At 38.2% G+C, this 23,792-nt stretch overlaps 1 protein-coding gene and 1 long non-coding RNA gene across 7 annotated transcripts in view; one reads left to right on the top strand and one right to left on the bottom strand.

Annotated features, from left to right (window-relative positions):
• Positions 1 to 23,792, bottom strand: part of LOC118923844 (uncharacterized) — a 149,976-nt gene that overhangs the window by 30,677 nt on the left and 95,507 nt on the right. For all 3 annotated transcript variants that reach the window (XR_005029351.2, XR_008996364.1, XR_008996365.1), the window contains exon 2: positions 7,424 to 7,517. This is a non-coding gene — a long non-coding RNA (uncharacterized LOC118923844). The remainder of the gene's footprint in view (positions 1 to 7,423; positions 7,518 to 23,792) is intronic.
• Positions 1 to 23,792, top strand: part of ITGA8 (integrin subunit alpha 8) — a 162,172-nt gene that overhangs the window by 126,704 nt on the left and 11,676 nt on the right. For 3 of the 4 annotated variants that reach the window (XM_036908031.2, XM_057498231.1, XM_036908032.2), the window contains 2 exons: positions 4,468 to 4,581; positions 17,218 to 17,319. In XM_036908031.2, coding sequence (XP_036763926.2) covers positions 4,468 to 4,581; positions 17,218 to 17,319 — 216 coding nt within the window. The remainder of the gene's footprint in view (positions 1 to 4,467; positions 4,582 to 17,217; positions 17,320 to 23,792) is intronic. The other variant, XM_036908033.2, reaches the window with a different exon arrangement.

The following is a 23,792-nucleotide window of genomic DNA, read 5'->3' as shown; positions in this document are numbered from 1 at the left end:
GTCTTGAACATATTCTGACCTTCATTTATTTCATCTTGACTATATAAGTTTCAAATGTGGAAGTGGACACAAAAGTACAAGCAAGTCGAACTTAATCAGTGAAACATAAATCAAGAGAGGAACATTTATTGTAATAGAAGGACCAGCAAAAATGGCAGTTGGCAATTATGATTCAAGTACCCATAAATTTTGATGACACTGTAATGTTTTTCAAAACATAACAGTAGGCAATTAATATGCTATTCAAATTCAGCTTAATTGGATAAATTAATGAAGTTCTGCATATTATCATTATGAAAAAACTTTAACTTTGGGAGGAAAAACAGAAAACAGTGAGTCAAGTCAAGGGGATTTGTAACATACTGTGTGGTGAATATAGTTAATAATACTATATTGCATATTTGAAAGTTGCTAAGAGTGGATTTTAAAAGTTCTCATCAGGAAAAAAATTATAATTTTGTGAGCTGATGCATGCTAACTAGACTTACTGTGGTGATCATTTCACAATATATATAAATATTGAATCATTATGTTGTACACCTGAAACTAATATGTTATGTGTCAGTTATACCTCAATAAAAATTTTTTAAATTAATTTTTAAGAAAAAAAAAATGATTGACCTCTATAGAATTTAATTGACAGTACCAATAGGAAGGCCTTTGGGAGAACCAATGTCCATACCTATGAGGACCAACAATTTGGAAAATCAAAGAGTCAAATATGTTTCTCTATTTCCACTTTAGCATATGTCTCATGAGTACACTGAGGCAGTAGAGATATATAAAAATCTTTTGAAAATTATATGTGCTTCTGTTGTAAGGTCAGCGTTTTTCCATCCCATTCTTCCCTCATTAGATATTTTAATACAAGATGATTTTTAACTTCTGAGTATCATAGAAACTTACTATTTGCAGGTGAGAGGAAAGCAATCCTTGATTTCTACATCTGAGTTGTTAACTCATCTTCTATCTTCTTTCACTCTTATTGGTTCAAAAATTGCAAATCATATAATTCTCCATGTCCTTGAGTCAGAATAGTTCTCAGTAAAAAGTGATTATGCAAAGTTTATTCAAAAACCAAAAGCTAAATAAGACCTCTTACTGTTTTTGTTTAGTTAAAAACAATTTACTGAATCCCATTTCTGATTAGGAATTTGAAAGTGCAAAATGCTAACATCCTGTGTTGGGATCATAATTTCCAAATTTGCATAGGAAAAACTTGTATCTGTAATACTGAAATATAATTTCTCCTCTGCCAAAGAATGTCCTTGCTTTCCTACTCTTGGGCCCCTGCTGCTTTTGCCATTATCACCATTATCTCCTCCGGTCCAGACTTTCCTTTCATCCCTTCCACTACTAAGCTTACAGAAACCTTATCTTTCTAACCCTTTTTAGCATATGATCCTATTGACCACTTCCTGAAACCATCACATCCCCCAAAACATTCTCTCGGTTCTTTTTGACTCTTCGGCCTGCCTCTTATAATTTTTCAAGGACTTCTCCTCTGCCTACCCTTAAATGCTCCTGTACCTCAGGATTCCATCCTCAACCCCTCCTCCCCTCTGCCACTGATTTTGCTCTTTCAGGGAGATTTTTTGCATGATCCTAAGTCCAGTCATGCCCAGATGCTTCCTGCCCACTTAACCCACCTTACTGCACTTTAGACTTGGAGGGCTTACCATATCTGCTCATCTGGATGTCTGATCACCACCCCAGTCCCACATGTCCAAACTCTCTTCCTCCATGACCCCGAAAATGTGATTCTTCTCTAGAACTCCCAATCTCAGTAATGCTAATACCCACCCACCCAGTTCCCCAAGCCAAGAGAGCTCCCTCCATCTCTCTTTCCCTCTCCATCCCAACCTCCAAATAGTCACCAAACTTCTACATCCCAAACTGCTCTACATTTCATTTTCCTCTCTCCATTCCCACTCCCACAGTCCAGGGCCTCATTATCTCTTACCTAGACTCTTTCAACAAGCCCTTTTCATGCTCCTGCCTCCCACTCTCGTTTTTCCATTCTTTCCTCACATACCACCTGTGTCCTAAAACACAAACCTGATCACATCCCTTGTTTAAAAAGTTTAACAAGCTCCCCAGGACTTTCTGAATAAAATCTAAACTCCATGGCATAAATAGAAGGAAGGATCCTTTACCACCCAGACTTTCTCCCTTTCCTACCTCATTTCCATCGGTCCATCCCCACCCCCAAATGCCCCTTCTCCTCTTTTCTGAACATGCACTGGTCTTGTACAAATGAACTATGTCCCTTAGCCCTTACTGCTAGGTAGCTCTTACTCACCCTTCACCATTCATTCTAAGCATCCCCTTCTCCAAAATCCTCCAACAGAGCTAGCTAACAAGATCACTATCTTCAGGTATTTTAGAAGAACTACCGCCTTCTGACCCCCTTCTTTTGCCTCCAGAGGGTGGGACTGGCGATACACAGTGTGTCAGTTATGGAGCACAGGTCAGTGTGAAGGTCCTCACAGGTGACATGAACTGCACAACTCTGAGAATTCCTGCTCAGGCTGGAGGCACAGAACCGCAAATACCTCAGTACCCAACTCTAGTAAAACAAGAACAGCCCAGCCGCCTGGATTTGGAAAAACCATGTAGAAATCAGGCTTTACTGGCATTTATCAGAAACACATTACTGATTACTTTGTTTTTAGATAACTCTGAAGTTTTCCAAAAAGGTTTCCATGGTAATATAGTCCTCAACTTACTCTGTGATTCATCAGTTTTATTAAGTGAAATGCTTCTATTAACTACTTCACATAATATCCAATAAATTGATGTTTATTGAGCACTTATAAGCCAGTGCCCACTGCCTCAAACATGAAAAATAAAGCATAGCCACTGCCTTTAAAATTAGTGAGGGAGTACAATTCAACAAGTATCATCCTATATACTGTCACACAGAAAGTGTATGTGAGGTGTCCATTTATTCCTCAGGATCCAACCAGAAAATATGATTTGGTAGGTAGAATGTCATCCTAACGAATACTTTTCAGGAACATGCACTTCATATAATAAAGGTTACCCATTCTAAGTAGGGCAAACCTAGAAACTAGTTTAAAAACAGCTTAATGGATAGAACTTGCAAAAGAGCCTGCTTTATAACCAGGAAGTAATTTAGACAGAAAAAATAATGGTATGGAACAATACTTATCAATGGGTTCAGAACATTGGGTCTTTTGAATATAGGCTCAGAGACCTTTACTTAGCAGCCTTTCCAGGATTTACTTAGTCAAGGTGTTGTGAATGTCTAGAAGAAATGTCTCCCCAAGTTCTGATAAAATGAAACAGAGGTTCATCACTTCTGCAGGAAGATTATTCTAAGTCCTTAGAAAATAACTTGTTTTTTTTTTTATTGAAGCATCATTGATATAGAATCTTATGTTGGCTTCAATATACAACACAGTGATTCAACAGTCACCCATATTATTAAATCCTCACCCCTTGTAGTACGATTGCTATCATTAATGTAGAAAGATTTTACAGAATCATTGATTATATTGTCCATGCTGTACTGTCCCCATGACCAACTTATATTTTGTTTGCAAATTATTGTGCCCATTATTCCCCCAACCCTACCCCCAAAACTGCCCCAACCCCTCCCCCTTGGTAACCATTAGTCACTTCTCAGTGTCTATGAGTCTATTGCTTTTTTGTTCTTTCTGTTTTTCTTTGTTTTTATATTCCACAGATAAATGAAATCATATGGTATTTGTCTTTCTCACTGACTTCCACAGAAGTCAGTGCCTAATCCATGAATTATTAATTTAAGTAAAGAATACCTGGCTTATTTCACTAAGCATAATAACCTCTAGATCCATCCATGTTGTTGCAAATGGGAGGATTTCTTTTCTTTTTATGGCTGAATAATATTCCATTGTGTATATGTGCCACATCTTCTTTATCCATTCATCTACTGATGGACACTTAGGTTGCTTCCATATCTTGGCTACTGCAAATAGTGCTGTGATTAACATAGGGGTGCATTTATCTTTTTGGGTCATGGATTTTGTTTTCTTCAGGTAAATTCCTAGGAGTGGAATTACTGGGTCAAATGGTATTTCTATTTTTAGTTTTTGAGCCTCTTCCATACTGCTTTCCATAGTGGTTGCACCAATTTACATTCCCACCAACAGTGTAGGAGGGTTCCCATTTCTCCACATCCTCATTAGCATTTGTTATTTCTTGGAAAATAATTTAAGTTTTACATTGCATTTTTATGTCCCATTTTATCTCTACAGTATCACTAAGCTTGATGCATCATTAGTATAAAACTGTGGGGGTTATTTGGTCGTTTCAATGTAGTTGTTCTTTACTTGAATTAATAATTCATGGATTAGGCACAGACTTCTGTAGAAATAAAATGTAAATAAACTGACTTCAGTGTTGATTCTCTACCATAATTGAAAGACACTGTGTAGCCACTTCTGCTGTTGTTTCTTGCAGAACTGTACAAATATCGAGTGCTTACAAATCTCTTGTGCAGTAGGACGACTAGATGGAGGAGAAAGCGCAGTCCTGAAAGTCAGATCACGGTTGTGGGCCAAGACATTTCTCCAGGTACTAAAACACTGAAACACATATCACACTCCCAAGAAACCTCTTCTCAAAAGCTCCTCATTTTTTAAGAGGATTTTTTAAAAGCTTTTTAAGAAGGATTTTTTAATGTTTTAATTTTTAAATGAAACACATTTTCAAATTTTCAAATATTTTTATTGAAAAACTTTTAGATTTAAATTTAATTTTTAAATAAAATTAAAAATTTTTTATTTAAATGAAATTTTTACAGAGGAGCCAAGATCAGCTGGTCATCTTTCCCATGAGGTGAAAACACTTTTTTCCAGCTTTACTGAAATAGTGTTGACATATAACTGTAAGTTTAACGTGTAGAAGGTGATGATCTGATATATGTAAATATTGAGAAATGATTCCACAATAAGGTTAGTTAATGCCTCCATTCCCTCATGTTTCCAATAAATTACCTTTGTTGGCAGGGGTCAGGGACTTTTAATATCTACTCTCTTAATGACTTCCCAGTATACAATACAGTATTGTTAATTATACTCACTATCCTGTACATTAGATCCCAAGGCTTATTCATCTTGTAACTGGAAGTTGGTACCCTTTGACCAACATCTCCCCATTTCCCCCACTCTCAGCCTCTGGTAACCACCAATCGGCTCTATTCTTATGAGTTCAGCTTTTTTAGATTCCATGTATCAGTGAGGTCATACAGTATTTGTCTTTCTCATCTGACTTACTTCATTCACGTTCCATCCATGTTGTCACAAAAGGCAGGATTTCCTTCTTTTATATGGGTGAGTGTCCCATTATATAGTGCTTAGGTGAACACAATTTAATATCCTGAGTCCCTAAGACCTTTAGACACTAATTTAGATTCAAATAAATCTATCTGGCTCACTGCTATATACCCAGTGCCAGCACATGGTAGTTGCTCTGTAATTTTAGTCAGGGGAATGATGGTGAGTACAAGAGTACTCATTTAATTTTGTTTCTAAAACAAATAGAAGGAAAATTAAAGGCATTTTTAAAGACAGTTGTAAAACATCCTCTTTTTTTAACCTAACACAGGGATTCTCAGCCTCAGCACTACTAATATTTCAGATCAGATCATTCTTTGTTAGGGGGAGGGCCTGTCCTGTGCATTACAGGATGTTTAGCTGCATCCCTGGTCCCTACCTACTCGATGCCAGTTGCAACCCCAACCCTAGTTGTGACAACCAAAAATGTCTTCAGACATTGCCAATATCCCCTGGTGACAAAAATTACCCCCAGTTTTGAATGACTGACCTAAGGAGAAGTGAGTGCACAATCTGTTTGGTGGGATTTTTTTTATTTATAGTAAATAATGAATCATAAATCATTATTTACTCATCAACTCAACAAATATTTATAAAGTGACAACCATGAGCCAGGCATTGCTTCAGGTGCCATTTGCATTCCACCATTTTGCTTTTGGTCACTCTGCTTTAAGGCTATTATTTCTTATTTCAGAGTTGAGGAGAGGAGTCTCACTGAATTCCCCAGGCCACACAGTCTAAATGATAACCAAATGTTCCTCCCTTTACTTTGGGCACCACATCCTACTGCAACGAGGGAGAACAACTCTTCACTGAAGCAGTACAAAGATCATTACAACACTACTGTCAAGGGAAAAATGATTATTTTAGACAGCATGAGTCAGTTCTATGCATAACATTCTCTTCTATTAGAAGTCTTATAGAGTAAACATTGCATCTTCATCTTCCTGTTAAAGAAAGCCCAGTGAGTCTCGAAAAAGTCAATAGCAATGGAAGAACTTTCTAAACAATAAATATTTAGTACAAGTTGAGTCAGACCTGAATAATCTGCAGGGAGGTTCTGAGGTCCGACCAAAGTACCACTTCCAAGATATGGGAAACATGGTTCAAGTCACTGTTTACCCACACCAGACCCCAAATTTCCTTTTGTCCACAGTTCCTGCTTATTCCAGTCTTGGAAGCTGACTGCCAAAGAGGAGTGCACCACTGCATTCTCTCTTTCCATCTCCCAAACACTATACTAGATATTGGAGGTCTTTTTTTTGTCACACAACCCAGAGGAGGTAAACATTTTCTGCCTTCCCTATCCAGGCCAAAATGTTCTCTATTCTTGGTTGACATGTTTGCTGCATTGTTTCTGTCCACATGGAGAACATGCAAACTGGTCAGAAAAGGATTTTATTTTTATTAATCCTGAATAATACCCTGTCCTGGGATCATTGCTTGAAATGGCAATATCCTTTATAGTTTACAGTTTTACCAGTAATTGCTTAGGTTTTGTCACCTTACAAGGCTTTATTCCGGGTAAGTGTTGAGTATTTAAACATGGGCTCCATAAAATGGAGATGTGGTTAAAAATAATTCTTGTGTAGGAATTAAGCAGTGGGAATAGAGCTGCTGATGGTATCAGCCACACTAGGTATTTGACCAACACAGAAGCCTCACTCCCCACTCCACTTGTTACCAACACTGGAACTTTTATTGGTACCATGACCATATGCAAATCATTGTGCAAAAGTACATAATAGAGACAGCCAGAGGGCTGCGAACTGTGGCTTAAATGATTTGGCAATGACAGAAAAATAGGTCATTTCTTAGGAGTAAAAGCTAGCTGGGGCAGGCTGAAGGTCCAAGATATTATCAAGGGATATTAATTCCACCTCTTTTTTCAATCCTAAATTGTCAACAATATGGCAGTGATCACTATTACATGAGAAGATCACTATATGAAGAGGATCTTTTTTAACATTAAGAATAAAATAGTTGTTACATAAAGAGCACGGCTGAAAGCATTCAACTTTGAATGTGGAATCAATAATGTGACTCTGTTCATAATTGTTTTTCATGAGTTTAATACTTACCTTTGCAATGCCTTTGACCTACAGGCACAGGACTGATGTATCATTGGTGCCAATGGCTCGCTCACATTTCCCATTTCTTAGAGACCCAGAGCACCTTTAAAACATGAAAAAAAAATGCATTTTCCCACTGAAAGGGTATAAGAAACCTTGGTTTTAAAGAATAGTTTAAAGAACAGATCAATATATGAATTGTATTGATTACAGACTATTTGCCTGCCACCTAATTTGTTCAGGCCCCAGACTGTGTCAATTTGCATCACTGAATTAGACAGCGGAGGTGGGAACATGTCAATAGCCCCTTACCATGAACTGTAGCCCTCATTTTATATCACTACCTTCTAGTACAACTTCCTAATCTAGTATATGGGGGGCTGTAGGGTCCAATTCGATAATTGAAATAATTAAACCTTTTATAAGATGCTATCAAATGGGCAGTGGGAGGGCCTCTGAATTACCAAACCACTGATGTGTTTATTCACTGTTCACTCATGTGGTCAGTCAACCAGGATTAACAAAGCCCTCCTGTACACATTGTTCCAGGTGCTGGGGAGAATGTAAACATTATATTCTATCGTATATGCCTTGACTTTTTGTATAATCTTGTTAGGGAGAAAAGTAATACAGAAAAATAGAAAGTTACACAACAATGTGAAAACTCCAGACAATACAGGACAAATATAGTCTCATCCCAGACTTGCTGAATCAGAATCTCTGAGCCTGATCCCAGGTGTGTCTGAAGCTCAGTACAACGCAGTAGTTTATGAACCACTGGGAATGACGGTAAAGATTGGTAATGAATTGGAAATGGGAGGAAGAATCAAACTGTGGCCAAGAGCAGAGGGGGTAAAGGAAACAGGTGAAAGAAAATCTCCTCAGAGAAACATGTTTCCCCAAGTTCTGCAATCTCGAGTTCAAATCCCACCTCTTATTCATTAAGAAACTCCCATGTTCATGAACATAGAATCACATAGGAACAAAATGTTCCATCTAGAGTTCATACAGAGATCAAGTTCTCCTGTGATGTGTTTCCGGAAGATATGACTTCAAGAGCAAGAGAATCACTTTCTATCATTTTTGTTAATTAAACTTGGAGACTAAAGAAAACTTGTTCATTGGAGATTTGGGAGCATGGAAACACATTTGTGTGCGTAATTATAAGTCTTATGCACAGAATCTCATTACCAGAAGTCGTGTTTCTCCTGTGTCTGCCAGCCAAGGTGGTAAGGAAAGTAGATTTAAATCACCAAGTATACATAAGATTTTATAAGCAAAGATTTCCACATTTTAAAAACACTTCCCAAACAAACAAAGAAAAATTCCAGCTTTCAGTTAAAGTGGAAATGCCAGGATACAAGAGAACATCAGAATAACAACCAACCAAAAGAGAATTTTTTCCAAAAGAAGAGTTGCTTATCCTGGAATGTCCAAATAGAAAGAAGGAAAAAGTAAAAAATATAGTGACTTTAAGTATGTAAAAGCTTTTCATACTCTGGCCTGTCCTTATCATGTACAGGAAATGGGATTTGTTGAAGTGAGAAAAAAAATTCAGCCACAGGGGGAAAAAAATGTTATAATAAAAATTCAAACAATAGTATTACAATCCAGCCTGTTGGACTGGCCTCCAGAAACCCAGCATTGGTTCAGTGAAGTGCACAGATGGTGAAGTGCTGCTAAGTATTAAATACACTGCCGTCTGGGAAGAAGAAAAGCTCTCATATGTACCATTTGCTGATTCCCATGGTGTAAATACTCCCACCATGACTGATTTCAAGTTGCCAACATGACATCACTGAATTTGGAATTGGGAAGAGATGCACAGTAGCACATCATCATATAGTATTTCCCCTTACAGACACAATAGACGCAAGTAATATCAAGAGCAAAGAAAATAGTAAAAAGCAATAAAATAATTAGTAAGCATTGGGTTTTGAGGTTTTAATGCCTTTTTAAAAATACAATATACTTGGAGATTCTCAAGATAGCAGCATGAGTAGGGTGGCGGAAATCTCCTCGCAAAACCATATATACTTTGAAAATACAGCAAATACAACCATTCTTAAAAGAGAGACCGGAAGATACAGTACACGAGCCAGGCTACATCTGCTCAACATCTCACAGAAAAGGGTAGGATACAATGCTGTGACCCAGCGGGACCCAAGCACTCCCCCTACCCCAGCTCACTGGTGGGAGGAAGGGAATCAGAGTGGGAAGGGAGTGGAAGCACAGCACTGCTAAATAACCAGCCCTGGCAGTTTGCCCCAGGAGCACAGACACACATTGCATGGTGCACTGGATATTGGAGGAGCAGAAAAGCAAGGTCTGAGATTGAGCCTGCGAACAGGTTCCCACAGTCAGCAGCCCTGGGACAAAAGAAAAGCACGTGCTTTAAAAGTCTTAAAGGGACAAGGGTGTAACAGGTGAACAAACTCATCCTGGCACACTCAGTCCAGCAGGCTGGGAACTTTAAGGAACTTCAGGCGCCCTAATGCCCTGGGCAGCAACGCAGCTCAGAAGCCCCCCCACGGTGATACGCAGCCTGCCATTCCTTTGCTCCAGCCGGCACTGTAAGCAAACCGTCTGACCCACCATTGCTGCAGAACAGCAGGGGAGCAGCCCAGCCTACAGCAACCACACAGCTTAGTACAGAGGCTTCTCCCTGCACACGGCTAACCGGCCCAGACCCAGAGGCTGCTCCCTGCGCACAGTTGACCGGCACAGACAGTGGAGAATGGTGCAGAGTCCAGGAAGCACAAAGGGGCTTTGTTCTCATGCCATAACAAGCACCACTTGCCTGTGACCCCCCGCCAATGCCCTAGGCCATCCCGAGTGCTGCCCTGCCCACGGCATTTCAGGGGATTAACCCAGAGGCTGCTCCCTGCGTGGTTGACCAGCACAGATAGTGGAGATAGGTGCAGAGTCTAGGAATCATGAAGGGACTTTGTTCTAGCAGCAGAACACATGCCACTCACCTCCTTCCCCCACCAGTGTCCTAGGTCATCCCAAGGGCTGCCCCGCTCACAGCAGCTCAGGGGATTAACCCAGAGGCAGCTCCCTGCATGCAGTTGATCAGTGCAGACAGTGGAGATGAGCGCAGAGTCCAGAAGGCACAAAGGGGCTCTGTTTTTGCGACAGAACACGCACCACCCACCTGCGACCCCAGCCAGTGCCCTACGCCATTCTGAGGGTCACTCCACCCATGGCAGGATAGGGGATTAACCAAGAGGCTGCTCCCTGAGTGCGACTGACTGGCACAGACAGTGGAGACCAAAAGGCACAAAGGGGCTTTGCTCTTGTGGCAGAACACATGCTGCTAGCCTACAACCCCCTCCATTGCCCTATGCCATCTTAAAGGCTGCCCCAGCCACAGCAGCTTAAGGGAGTAACTCAGAGGCTGCTCCCTGTGTGCAGTTAACCAGCACAAACAGCAGAGACAGGCAAGGCAACCAGCAAACAAAAAGGGACTTTGTTCTCCAAGCTGACATATGCACCACCTGCCGGCAACCACTACAATCACCATGAAAAGGTAGAAGAACCTTCTTCAATTAAAAATCCCTCAAACACTGGAGAGAGGCCTTGGTGAAATGGAAATCACTAATCTTCCTGAAAAAGAATTCAAAATAAAAGTAATAAGCATGCTGATGGAGCTACAGAGAAATATGCAAGAGCTAAGGGATCAATTCAGGAGGGAGATAACGGAAATGAAACAAACAATGGAAGGATTTAAGAGGAGACTGGATGAGATGGAAGAGACTGTTAATGGAATAGAAATCAGAGAACAGGAATACAGAGAAGCTGAGGCAGAGAGAGATAAAAGGATCTCTAGAAATGAAAGAATATTAAGAGAACTCTGTGACCAATCCAAACAGAACAATATTCACATTATAGGGGTACCAGAAGAAGACAGAGGAAAAGGAATACAAAATGTCTTTAAAGAAATAATTGCTGAAAAATTTCCCAATCTAGGGAAGGAAATACTGTCTCAGACTGTGGAAGTCCAAAGATCTCCCAATACAAGAGACCCAAGGAGGACACACCAAGTCATATAATGATTAAAATGGCAAAGATCAAAGACAAGGATAGAGTATTAAAAGCAGCCAGAGAGAAAAAAAAAAGATCACCTACAAAGGAAAACCCATTGGGCTATCATCAGACTTCTCAGCAGAAACCTTACAGGCCAGAAGGGAATGGCATGATATATTAAATGCAATGAAACAGAAGGGCCTTGAACCAAGAATACTGTATCCAGCACGATTATCATTTAAATTTGAAGGAGGGATTAAATACTTCCCAGATAAGCAGAAGTAGAGGGAATTTACCTCCCACAAACCATCTCTACAGTGTATTTTAAAGGGACTGCTCTAGAAGGAAGTATGCCTAAGAAGAAATAGCTGTCACCATGGGAAAAAAAACACAAAAAAGAAAGTAGAACAACCGAATGCTAACTAATTGAAAAATAAAATCAGCTATCCACAAAATAAGTCAAGGGAAACATAAAGAATACAGAATAAAACACCTAACATATAAAGACTGGAAGAGGAAGAACAAGAAGGGAGAGAAACAAAGAATCATCAGACTGTGTTTCTGACAGTGTAATAAGTGAGTTAAGTTAGATGGTCAGATAGTAAAGAAGCTGCCCTTGAACCTTTGGTAACCACGAATCCAAATCCTGCAATGGCAATAAGTACTATCTATCGATAAGCACCCTAAATGTAAATGGACTGAAAGCACCAATCAAAAGACACAAAGTAACAGAATGGATAAAAAAGCAAGACCCATCTATATGCTAACTACAAGAGACTCACTTCAAACCCAAAGACTTACATAGACTAAAAGTGAAGGCATGGAAAAAGATATTTCATGCAAACAGTAGGGAGAAAAAAGCAGGTGTTGCAGCACTTGTATCAGACAAAATGGACTTCAAAACAAAGAAAGTCACAAGAGACAAAGAAGGACATTACATAATGATAAAGGAGCCAGTCCAACAAGAAGATATAACCATTATAATTATATATGCACCCAACACAGGAGAACCAACATATGTGAAACAAATACTAACAGAACTAAAGGAGGAAATAGAATGCAATGCATTCATTTTAGGAGACTTCAACACACCACTCACACCAAAGGACAGATCAACCAGACAGAAAATAAGTAAAGACACAGAGACACTAAACAACACACTGGAACAGATGGACCTAACAGACATCTACAGAACTCTACACTCAAAAGCAGCAGGATACACATTCTACTCAAGTGCACACAGAACATTTTCCAGAATAGACCACATACTAGGTGACAAAAAGAGCCTCAGTAAGTTTTAAAAGATTGAAATTTTACCAACCAGCTTCTCAGATCACAAAGGTATAAAAGTAGAAATAAATTGTACAAAGAAAACAAAAAGGCTCACAAACACATGGAGGCTTAACAACATGCTCCTAAATAATCAACAGATCAGTGACCAAATTAAAACAGAGATCAAGCAATAAATCGAGACAACAGCACAACACCCCAACTTCTGTGGGATGCAGCGAATGTAATTCTAAGAGGAAAGTATATAGCAATCCGAGCCTATTTAAAGAAGGAAGAACAATCCCAAATGAATAGTCTAAAGTCACAAGTATTGAAATTGGAAAAGAAGAACAAATGAGGCCCAAAGTCAGCAGAAGGAGGGATATAATAAAGATCAGAGAAGAAATAAATAAAGTTGGGAAGAATAAAGCAACAGAAAAAATTAATGAAACCAAGAGCTGCTTCTTTGAGAAAATAAAAAAAATAGATAAACCCCTAGCCAGACTTAAGAAAAAAAGAGAATCTACACACAGAAACAGAATCAGAAATGAGAAAGGAAAAATCACTACAGACACCACAGAAATACAAAGAATTACTAGAGAACACTATGAAAATCTGTATGCTAACAAACTAGATAACCGAGAAGAAATGGACAACTTTATAGAAAAATACAACCTTCCAAGACTGACCCAGGAAGAAACAGAAAATCTAAACAGACCAATTACCAACAATAAAATTGAATCAGTAATCAAAAAACTACCAGAGAACAAAACTCCCAGGGCAGATGGATTTACCACTGAATTTTATCAGACATTTAGTGAAGACATAATACCCATTCTCCTTAAAATTTTCCAAAAAATAAGAAGAGGAGGGAATACTTCCAAACTCATTCTATGAAGCCAGCATCACTCTAATACCAAAACCAGGCAAAGACACCACAACAAAAGAAAACTACAGACAAATATCCCTGATGAACATAGATGCAAAAATACTCAACAAAGTATTAGCAAACCGAATTCAAAAATACATCAAGAGGATCATACACCATGATCCAGTGGGATTCATCTTAGGGATGCAAGGATGGTACAACATTTGAAAATCCATCAACATCATCCACCACATCAACAAAAAGAAGGACAAAATCCATATGATCATCTCCATAGATGCTGAAAAAGCATTCAACAAAATTCAACACCCATTCATGATAAAAACTCTCAGCAAAATGGGTATGGAGGGCAAGTACCTTAAAATAATAAAGGCCATATAAGACAAACCCACAGCCAACATCATACTTAACAGTGAGAAGCTGAAAGCTTTTCCTCTAAGATCGGAAACAAGACAACGATGCCCACTCTCCCCACTTTTATTCAATACAGTACTGGAGGTCCTAGCCAAGGCAATCACACAACACAAAGAAATAAAAGGCATGCAGATTGGTAAGGAAGAAGTCAAAGTGTCACTGTTTGCAGATGTCATAATATTGTATATAGAAAACCCTAAAGAATCCATTCCAAAACTACTAGAACTAATATCTCAATTAAGCAAAATTGCAGGATACAAAATTAATACACAGAAATCTGTTGCATTCCTATACACTAATTATGAACTAGCAGAAAGAAAAATCAGGGAAACAATTCCATTCACAATTGCATCAAAAAATATCAAATACCTAGAAATAAACCTAACCAAGGAAGTGAAAGACCTATATACCCTGAAAACTACAAGACACTCTTAAGAGAAATTAAAGCGGACACTAATAAATGGAAACTCATCCCATGCTTTTGGGTAGGAAGAATTAATATTGTCAAAATGGCCATCCTGCCTAAAGCAATCTACAGATTCAATGTAATCCCTATCAAAATACCAACAGCATTCTTCAATGAACTGGAACAAATAGTTCCAAAATTAATATGCAACCACAAAAGACCCCAAATAGCCAAAGCAATCCTGAGAAGGAAGCATAAAGCATGGGGGATCTCACTTCCCAACTTCAAGCTCTACTACAAAGCCATAGTCAGACAATTTGGTACTGGCACAAGAACAGATCCACAGACCAGTGGAACAGAATAGAGAATTCATATATTAACACAAGCATATATGGTCAATTAATATACAATAAAGGAGCCATGGATATACAATGGGGAAATGACAGGCTCTTCAACAGCTGGTGTTGGCAAAACTGGACAGCTACATGTAAGAGAATGAAACTGGATTACTGTCTAACTCCATACATAAAAGTAAACTCTAAATGGATCAAAGACCTGAATGTAAGTCATGAAACCATAAAACTCACATAAGAAAACATAGGCAAAAATATCTTGAATATAAACATGAAGAACTTCTTCATGAACATATCTCCATGGGCAAGGGAAACAAAATCAAAAATGAATGAGTGGGACTATATCAAACTAAAAAGCTTCTGTACAGCAAAGGACACCATCAGCAGAACAAAAAGGCATCCTACAGTATGGGAGAATATATTCATAAATGACATATCTGATAAGAGGTTGACATCCAAAATATATAAAGAGCTCATGCACCTCAACAAACAAAAAGTAAATAACCTGATTAAAAAATAGACAGAGGATCTGAACAAACACTTCTCCAAAGAAGAAATTCAGATGGCCAACAAGCACATGAAAAGATGCTCCAATCACTAATCATCAGAGAAATGCAGCTTAAAACCACATTGACGTGTCACCTAATACCAGTTAGGATGGCCAACATCCAAAAGACAAACAACAATAAATGTTGCTGATGATGTGGAGAAAGGGGAACCACCCTCCTACACTGCTGGTGGGAATGTAAATTAGTTCAACCATTGTCGAAAGCAGTATGGAGGTTCCTCAAAAAACTAAAAATAGAAATACCATTTGACCCAGGAATTCCACTCGTAGGAATTTACCCTAAGAATGTAGGAGCCCAGTTTGAAAAAGACATATGCACCCCTAAGTTTACTGCAGCACTATTTACAATAGCCAAGAAATGAAAGCAACCTAAGTGTCCATCAGTAGATGAATGGATAAAGATGTGTTACATATACACAATGGAATGTTATTCAGCCATAAGAAGAAAACAAATACTACCATTTGCAACAACATGGATGGAGCTAGTGGGTATTATGCTCAGTGAAATAAGCCAGGCAGAGAAAGACAAGTATCAGATGATTTCACTCATCTGTGGAGTATAAGAACAAAGAAAAAACTGAAGGAACAAAACAGCAGCAGTCTCACAGAACCCAAGAATGGACTAACAGTTCCAAAGGTAAAGGGACTGGGGAGGATGGGTGGGAAGGGAGGAATAAGGGGAAAAAGGGGCATTACGATTAGCACACATAATGTTGGGGGGGTGGCATGGGGAAGGCAGTATAGTACAGAGAAGACAAGTAGTGATTCTATAGCATCTTACTACACTGATGGACAGTGACTGTAATGGGATATGTGGTGGGGACTTGATAATGGGGGGAATCTAGTAACCACAGTGTTGCTCATGTAATTGTATATGAATGATACAAAAAATTCTATAAAAATTCTCAAAAAAAATACAATATACTTAAGTTTACATATGTGTAATTTAAGTTTTAATTATGGCTCTGTATAACAACTGATACTCAAAATTCCTGAAATTTTAAGTCTTCTCTCAAAAGCCAATATAAGCCAGCTACAGCCCACCACTGGATAGATCTAATCATTACCTCAAGCTGAATGGAGAACCACAGAAGCTTAAGTTCTCAAAACAGCTTTCTTTAACTTACTTTTAAAAACTTTCATTTGGCTTTAATCACCAGTTAATATGAGAACCAATTAAACAAAAAGAACTTCTCCTAAAAAATTATCTCAAAAACAGAATGGTCTAGGTGTGGCTCTCAGTTGTGGTTCTTAACCAGGGTGATTTTGCTCTCCAGGGAACACTGGCAAGAATTGGAGGCATTTTTGATTGTCACAACTGGATAGGGTGCTATTGGCAGCTAGTAAGTAGAGGCCAGGCGTTCTGCTAAACATCCTATAAGGTTCGGGATGGTCCTCCATCCACCCCCAGATCCTAACAGTGCAAACACTGAGGTGCCCTGCTCTGAGTCTTCTGTGTCAGATGAAATTAGGCAAGTTTCTTTAGTACCAGACTCTCTTTCTTCTAAAATGTTTTCTTCTATCAGATAATAAGAATTTTGTAATCTACTATGTCTCTACTTTATTCTTCACCAGTAGTAGCTCACTCATTTTTAGGACTCTGATTTTCTGTTTCTATTTTAACTTTATTGTACCAAGTCTTTTGTTAATAAGAAATTATCTTTATAAATAAGAAGAGTATATGGGTGGGTGGTTCAGTGGATGATGGATGGATGGATCACTGGCTGGGGAATAAAAAATAAGAGAGAATACGAAGAAAAAAGGAAGGAGGAAATTTTGCTCTGGAAATGGAAAACACTGAAAACAACTGGGTGGCTGCCAGTACAACTTGTAAAAGCTTTCCATGGAATATACTTAAATAAATATTTTTAATTTCAGAGAAAAAATGATCCGTATTCTCTTGTATCCCTGGTGTCCTTTGAAGTTAAGAAGATGCCTTATAAAGATCAGCCAGCAAAACTCCCAGAAGGAAGCATAGCAGTGAGTATCTTAAAAATATTTAAGCACAAATACTTCCACTGAAATAATTATTTTTTAAATCACTGTTCAGCTTGTGCTAGGTTAAAGGAGCTTATTACATTGACTTGAGAAAAGCTTTCCTCTTCAGATCACTGTTTTCTTATTTCAGTCTGGAAAGTTCTTGGTGTCATTTGAGGAAATTTTAAAACTTTCAGTGTAAATTGCTTCCCCAAAAAATCACAGTGCAGGTCTAATACTATCTTTTTAATATAGCCATTTTGTTTGAAAGAAGTCCACATAGCAATGATCGCTATGATGAAATCATGATTGTTTAATTCGAAAGACAGCATGGTGGGTAAGGTGGGGAGGGAGGAACCTCCTGCTTCAGGACAGTTGCCACAGACTTGCTGCAAGACCCAGTCAGCTCTTCTTTCTATGCAAAAAACCATAATTTTCACCTTGAGGAAAAGTACACTTTGAGTGTCATTTGAATGAAAGGTTATTTTTAAAATTGAGGCTTTCAAATATTATAGACACCCAAATATCTGTCATAGCACAACTGCTGCCATCCTCAGCACCTAGCATGACCATGCCCAGTGGCAGGAAGAATGGGTGATGGGATGAGCAGTCATGGTCACCAGCTCTGCATTTATAGTGAGACTGAACACAGCCATGGCTCTAGGGAACAGAATTGAGATTTAAGCCTTCATCTCTTGGTTATTCCATAGATATTTAAAACATCCACTTGAACTCTGGTCCCCAGGTCTTGTCACTCAACGTGTGGTTTGTAGACCAGCAGCATTAGTATTACCTAGGAAATTGTTAGAAATACAGAAACAGGCCTCACTACAGAGTGAGTCAGAATCTGTATTTTATCAAAACCATAAGGGCATCATGTACACAGTACAGTTGGAGAAGCACTGCTTTGGATGGTATATACCCTGATTGTGTCATTGCTTCTGATCAGCCTATATCTTAAAATGTAATTATAATATTTCATTTTTCTAGCCTAATCTACTTTGACTAATTTAAATTAAATTAATCCACTGATTAGTGGTTTTCAACCCTGAGTATGCAAAGAATCATCACTCATACAACTTTAAAGATATATACACATCCTAAGACTTCACCCCAAATATCAGGATTGATCAGGTCTGGAGTGGGGCTTTCATACTGTGCTTTAAAAGCTCTACAAATGACAATTCCACAGTGAAACTAGGATTGAGAACCTCTAGCACAGGCAGACAGCACAGAGGAAAATCCACAGCTTTCAAAACAAATTCTCCTGGGGTTCATCCTGGCCCCACCCTGCTCTAAAAAGAAAGCCTTCAAGAAGTTGCTATACTTTGCTGAGGCTGTTAACCACATTCACCTGAAAGAATTGTTGAGATTAATAACATACATAAAGCCCAGTATTGTACCTGGAGCAAGATAGGTCTCAAGCCTGAATAATAGTAGCCCTCCCAAAATGTCTTACCTCCTCTGGCTAAGTCAAGTAATACTAAATTGGAAATGTCAGCAGATTTGCACAGTCAAAATATTTCAGTCAACTTTGGTGGCATTTTAAAGCAAGCACTGCCACATCTTTCTTCATTTAACTTGCCTTTCTCTCATGAGTTGTCTATTGTCATTTGGATTTATGTTCCACCTACAAAACAGAGGCTTTGGGTTTAAGAGAATGTTCATCCAAAGAGGTTCAAAGGCTGGTTGCTCTAGGGGAGATAAATCTGGGCCCTTTTGTTTTCTCTGAACATATGTTCCATAACTGAAACATATGTTAAAGCTGATTCTATCAACAATATTGCATCTTTCTGTACGGCCACAGGTGACAGCCTGCTGTTCTCAGCCCACCTCAAAAGATCCACAATGATCCAATGCACGCTTCCCCCATCCCTATCACCCTTGTCACTTTTTAAAAAGTCTTTTTTAAAAACTGTTATCTGACGTAGATGATTTATCACACCATTTATGTAAAAGTTATTGAAAAATCATTTAGGAATGGAGGTGCTTTCAGGTCTCCTAATACCTGGATGAGTGGAGATTTTGCCAGTAGAAAACTCACTCTGTACTACATGGAAATGATTTTGCTTGGCTTGAGAAAACCGAGGCTTGCTTTGAGAGGACTGTGCTTGGGGCTGGCAGATGTTTTCCACCGCAAATTCTTCTCAAAAGTCTTATCATTCTTATCTTGAAAAGCACCCAGCAGAAGGGAACTGTGATAGAATTTGTTGGAATAGGTAGTCGAGAATCATCAGAGCTTCAATCCATACTCTGCCACTGGGAAAAGTCTCTCACTTGTTCTTTTTGTAATAAGACTAAAGAATATTTGCTTGTTTTCCAAAGCCCTTGTGTAGAATGATTGTTTGTATTACCTCTTCAACATGGTCATAATTCGACCATTTCTTGAGCCCTATCTAAGCTTTATATATTGAGGAAAATAGCAATCCCCATCAATTCCTTGGGTAGTGTCTATAACAAATGAGTTCATGCAGTGTAACACTTAACCATGTTCAGAGGTGAGGGAAAGGTTGCATGATGCAAAGGAATATGAATGAACTTTGAATCATTACAGCACAGCAGAAGAAAAAATATTCATTTACTTGAATATTTCTGTTCACAAATGAACTTTGGCATTTGTGTCTCATGAGACTAGAGCCAAATTCTATGTTTACGTCTAGAAGGGACTATTATTGTCTAGTTTAACTCCAAAGGTAGTTACGATAAAATATTTCATGAAAATACTTATTTAAAAATTCATACATAAACTGTGAGTCCATCTGATTTTCAGAATTATGAGAAAAACTTCAGGACCTTAAGATGGAATTCTGATATTAAACAATTGGAATTCAAACTTACAATAGGCGCTACTTATTTCATTGGGGCTATTTAAATATTGTTAAAACATGTGTTCAGCTGGTCCACTTTATGTTATTATAATCCTCTAAATGGCACTGTAGGTAGGGTGTCTTGGTACATTTATTTAAATGGCACTGTAGGTAGGGTGTCTTGGTACATTTATTTAAAATATTCTTGTGACCTCAATAAAGTATGTTTACACAAAATTTTGTGATGCATAAATACAGATGTCAATGTTAATTACAGTTGCAAATACAAGGGAGCTTTTCCTTTCTACCTTGGTATTTTGTCGAAATATACAAAAACATATCATAAATGTCAACAGTAAAATGTAGGCATATTAAAGATTTATTTATGATCTTTGAACCACAATAAAGAATAACAAGATTTGTGACATGATGAAGGTAAGATTAAATGTTCCCTACTTAGCATCACTTTAAGAAAATCTAAACCACTTATCATTTATGGATCCCATGTCCTAAAAGTACAGATAATTATAAAAAGTGAATTGTTAAAACTTTATATTATTTCTTTATATAGCTACAGGTTCTTGATACATAAAAATGAGTTTAATCAGTTTGCTGATTAGTTGGCATGTGATTGAATTTTTCTCCCTAAATTTTAAGTACTTCAGTTATTCAACATTACCCTTCTTTCTTAAAGCAACTGAAGTACATAATCACAAAGCTTGTGTTCTTTTTTTTAATTAAGGTATCATTAATATACACTCTTATGAAGGTTCCACAAGCAAAACAATGTGGTTATTTCATTCATCCTTATTATTGAGTCCCCCCCAATGCCCCATTGCAGTCACTGTCCATCAGTGTAGTAAGATACCACAGAGTCCCTATTTGTCTTCTCTGAGCTATACTGTCTTCCCCATGACCCCACACACACCATGTGCACCAATCATGATACCCCACAATCTCCTTCTCCCTCCCTCCCCACCCTCCCTCTCCCACCCCTCCCCTTTGGTAACCACTAGTCCCTTCTTGGAGTCTCTGAGTCTGCTGCTATTTTGTTCCTTCAGTTTTGCTTCATTGTTACACTCCACAAATGAGGGAAATCATTTGGTATTTGTCTTTCTCTGCCTGACTTATTTCACTGAGCATAGTACCCTCTAGCTCCATCCATGTTGTTGCAAATGGTAGGATTTGTTTCTTTCTTATGGCTGAAGAGTATTCCATTGTGTATATGTACTACATCTTCTTTATCCATTCATCTACTGATGGACAAAGCCTGTGTTCTTAAAGGAAACAATTAGTCCTAAATACACACTATCTTCTGCCCTGGGACCACCTTCTTGATGAATGAATCTTACAAAGAGGGACTTAGGCAATTTAGCTTATCGCACCATTGTGTGAGATTACAAAATGTTCTGGAGCTGTGAGTCCGGTCTGGTAGCTACTAGTCACTTGTGGATAGTGAGTATCTGAAATGTAGCCAGTATGACAGAGAACTGAGCTAGCGGTTTTACTTCATTTTAACTTTTTTAAATGTAAATTTTAAAACTATAGCAGTATATACTTTTTCCACTAAATGAAGCTTTATTTTTTTGATATATACATTCACTTTAACCACTGGAACAAATCTAACAATTATTATGGGCTGCAAATGTGAAATACACACTGGATTTTGGAGGCTTGGTAAGAAAAGGAAGAATGTAAGATTTCTTATGAATATTTTATATCAATTACATGTTGAAATGATAATGGTTTTGATATTTAGGATTAAATAAAATATATTATTAAAAGTAACACCTCACTTTCTTTTTCCTCTTTTTTAAAGTGGCTACTGGAAACTTTTAAGTTACACATATGGCTTGCATTATATTTTTATTGGACAGCACTGATCTAGAGCAAGATTATAGAAGGATTCAGCATGTAGCTGATGATAGTACCTAAAGAGCTTAGGGATATGGGGTGTTTAATAAATCATATTTGAAATAAATGAAAAATTCTTCTTGTAAATCAGTGTTTAGTCATTAGAAACTCTAAAAACTAAGACCTATTTTTCTTATTATATATTACTACACATCTTGTGGGCTTGTCAAAACAAGCCACAAAACAAACATAAATAGTAGGAGTAACAAAGTTTTGGTATTTTCCAACATTTTCTTTGGCCAAGGTTTCCCAAAACCATTCTGTAATTTCCACAGCACTAATAAAATTTAAATAAACTTCAGTCCTATGAAAGTGGTCAATTAAGTCTTTTCCTTTTATGCTTGCCTGTGCAGTTCAAGTTTCTAGTTTATTTATACAGAGCATTGAGTTTCAGGAAAAGCTTTGCTTTACCTGTATCCACCTGCAGATGAAATGCCCCATTGCCACTTAAGACATGAATATGTCACATGACCCCCTAATCAATATGTTCTCAGAAAGATATTTCTTTAAAAGACATAAATGACTCTTCCAATGATGTGTTATGTTTTCTCTCTTCATCCACCTCTTTCTAGCAACAGCCATCTAGCATCTCTGCATTGGAAATCTGAAGAAATGTTGTGGGACACTATTGTTGGTTTTCTGTATTGCCAATATCCTTAGTGCAGGGACTTTGTGACTATGCCGCAAAAGCCTAGATAACTTTAGGAAACACCAGGCACAAACGAAAGTTTCTGCAGCTGCACCCATTTTATATTGAGAAGACTGGACAGCCTTCAATGCCACATGGATGTCCTATAGGCAGTGGTCAAGGAAAGCAGAATGTAGGCTTAGGAGGAAAATCACTCTGAGTTTGCCTTATTTTAAAACTCTTTATGACCTATCTGCTTAGTCACATATGATGACACATGGGAGAAATGTATATGATCTGTGTAAACTTAGCATTTAAAGTACTCAGATAAAGGGTATGAAGAGATTTTTTTTATTTGGTATCATTAAAATACAATCACATGAGCAACACTGTGGCTACTAGATTCCCCCCATTATCAACTCTCCACCACACACCCCACTACAGTCACTGTCCATCAGCATAGTAAGATGGTATAGAGTCACTACTTGTCTTCTCTGTGCCATACTGCCCCTCCCTGTGCCCCCCTACATTATGCGTGTTAATCATAATGCCCCCCCACTCCCTTCATCCCTCCTCTCCCACCCACCCTCCCCAGTCCCTTTCCCTTTTGTAACTGTTAGTCCATTCGTGGGTTCTGTGAGTCTGCTGCGATTTTACTCCTTCAGTTTTTGCCTTATTCTTATGCTCCACAGATGAGTGAAATTGTTTGATACTTGTCCTTCTCCACCTGGCTTATTTCACTGGGCATAACACCCTCCAGCTCCATCCATGTTGTTGCAAATGGTAGGATTTGTTTCCTTCTTATGACTGAATAATATTCCATTGTGTATATGTAACACATCTTCTTTATCCATTCATCTACTGATGGACACTCAGGTTGCTTCCATTTCTTGGCTATTGTAAATAGTGCTGCGATAAACATAGGGGTGCATATTTCTTTTTGAATCAGGGATCTTGTTTTCTTTGGGTAAATTCCTAGGAGTGGAATTCCTGGGTCAAATGGTATTTCTATTTTTAGTTTTTTGAGGAACCTCCCTATTGCTTTCCACAATGGTTGAACTACTTTACATTCCCACCAGCAGAGTAGGAGGGTTCCCCTTACTCTGCATCCTCACCAGCATTTGTTG

The sequence above is a fragment of the Manis pentadactyla genome, chromosome 3 (assembly GCF_030020395.1).
Source record: "Manis pentadactyla isolate mManPen7 chromosome 3, mManPen7.hap1, whole genome shotgun sequence".
In the NCBI taxonomy this organism is placed as follows: Eukaryota; Metazoa; Chordata; class Mammalia; order Pholidota; family Manidae; genus Manis; species Manis pentadactyla.
Note: the sequence above shows the minus strand (reverse complement) of the source record. Positions and strands in the feature narration are given on the sequence as shown.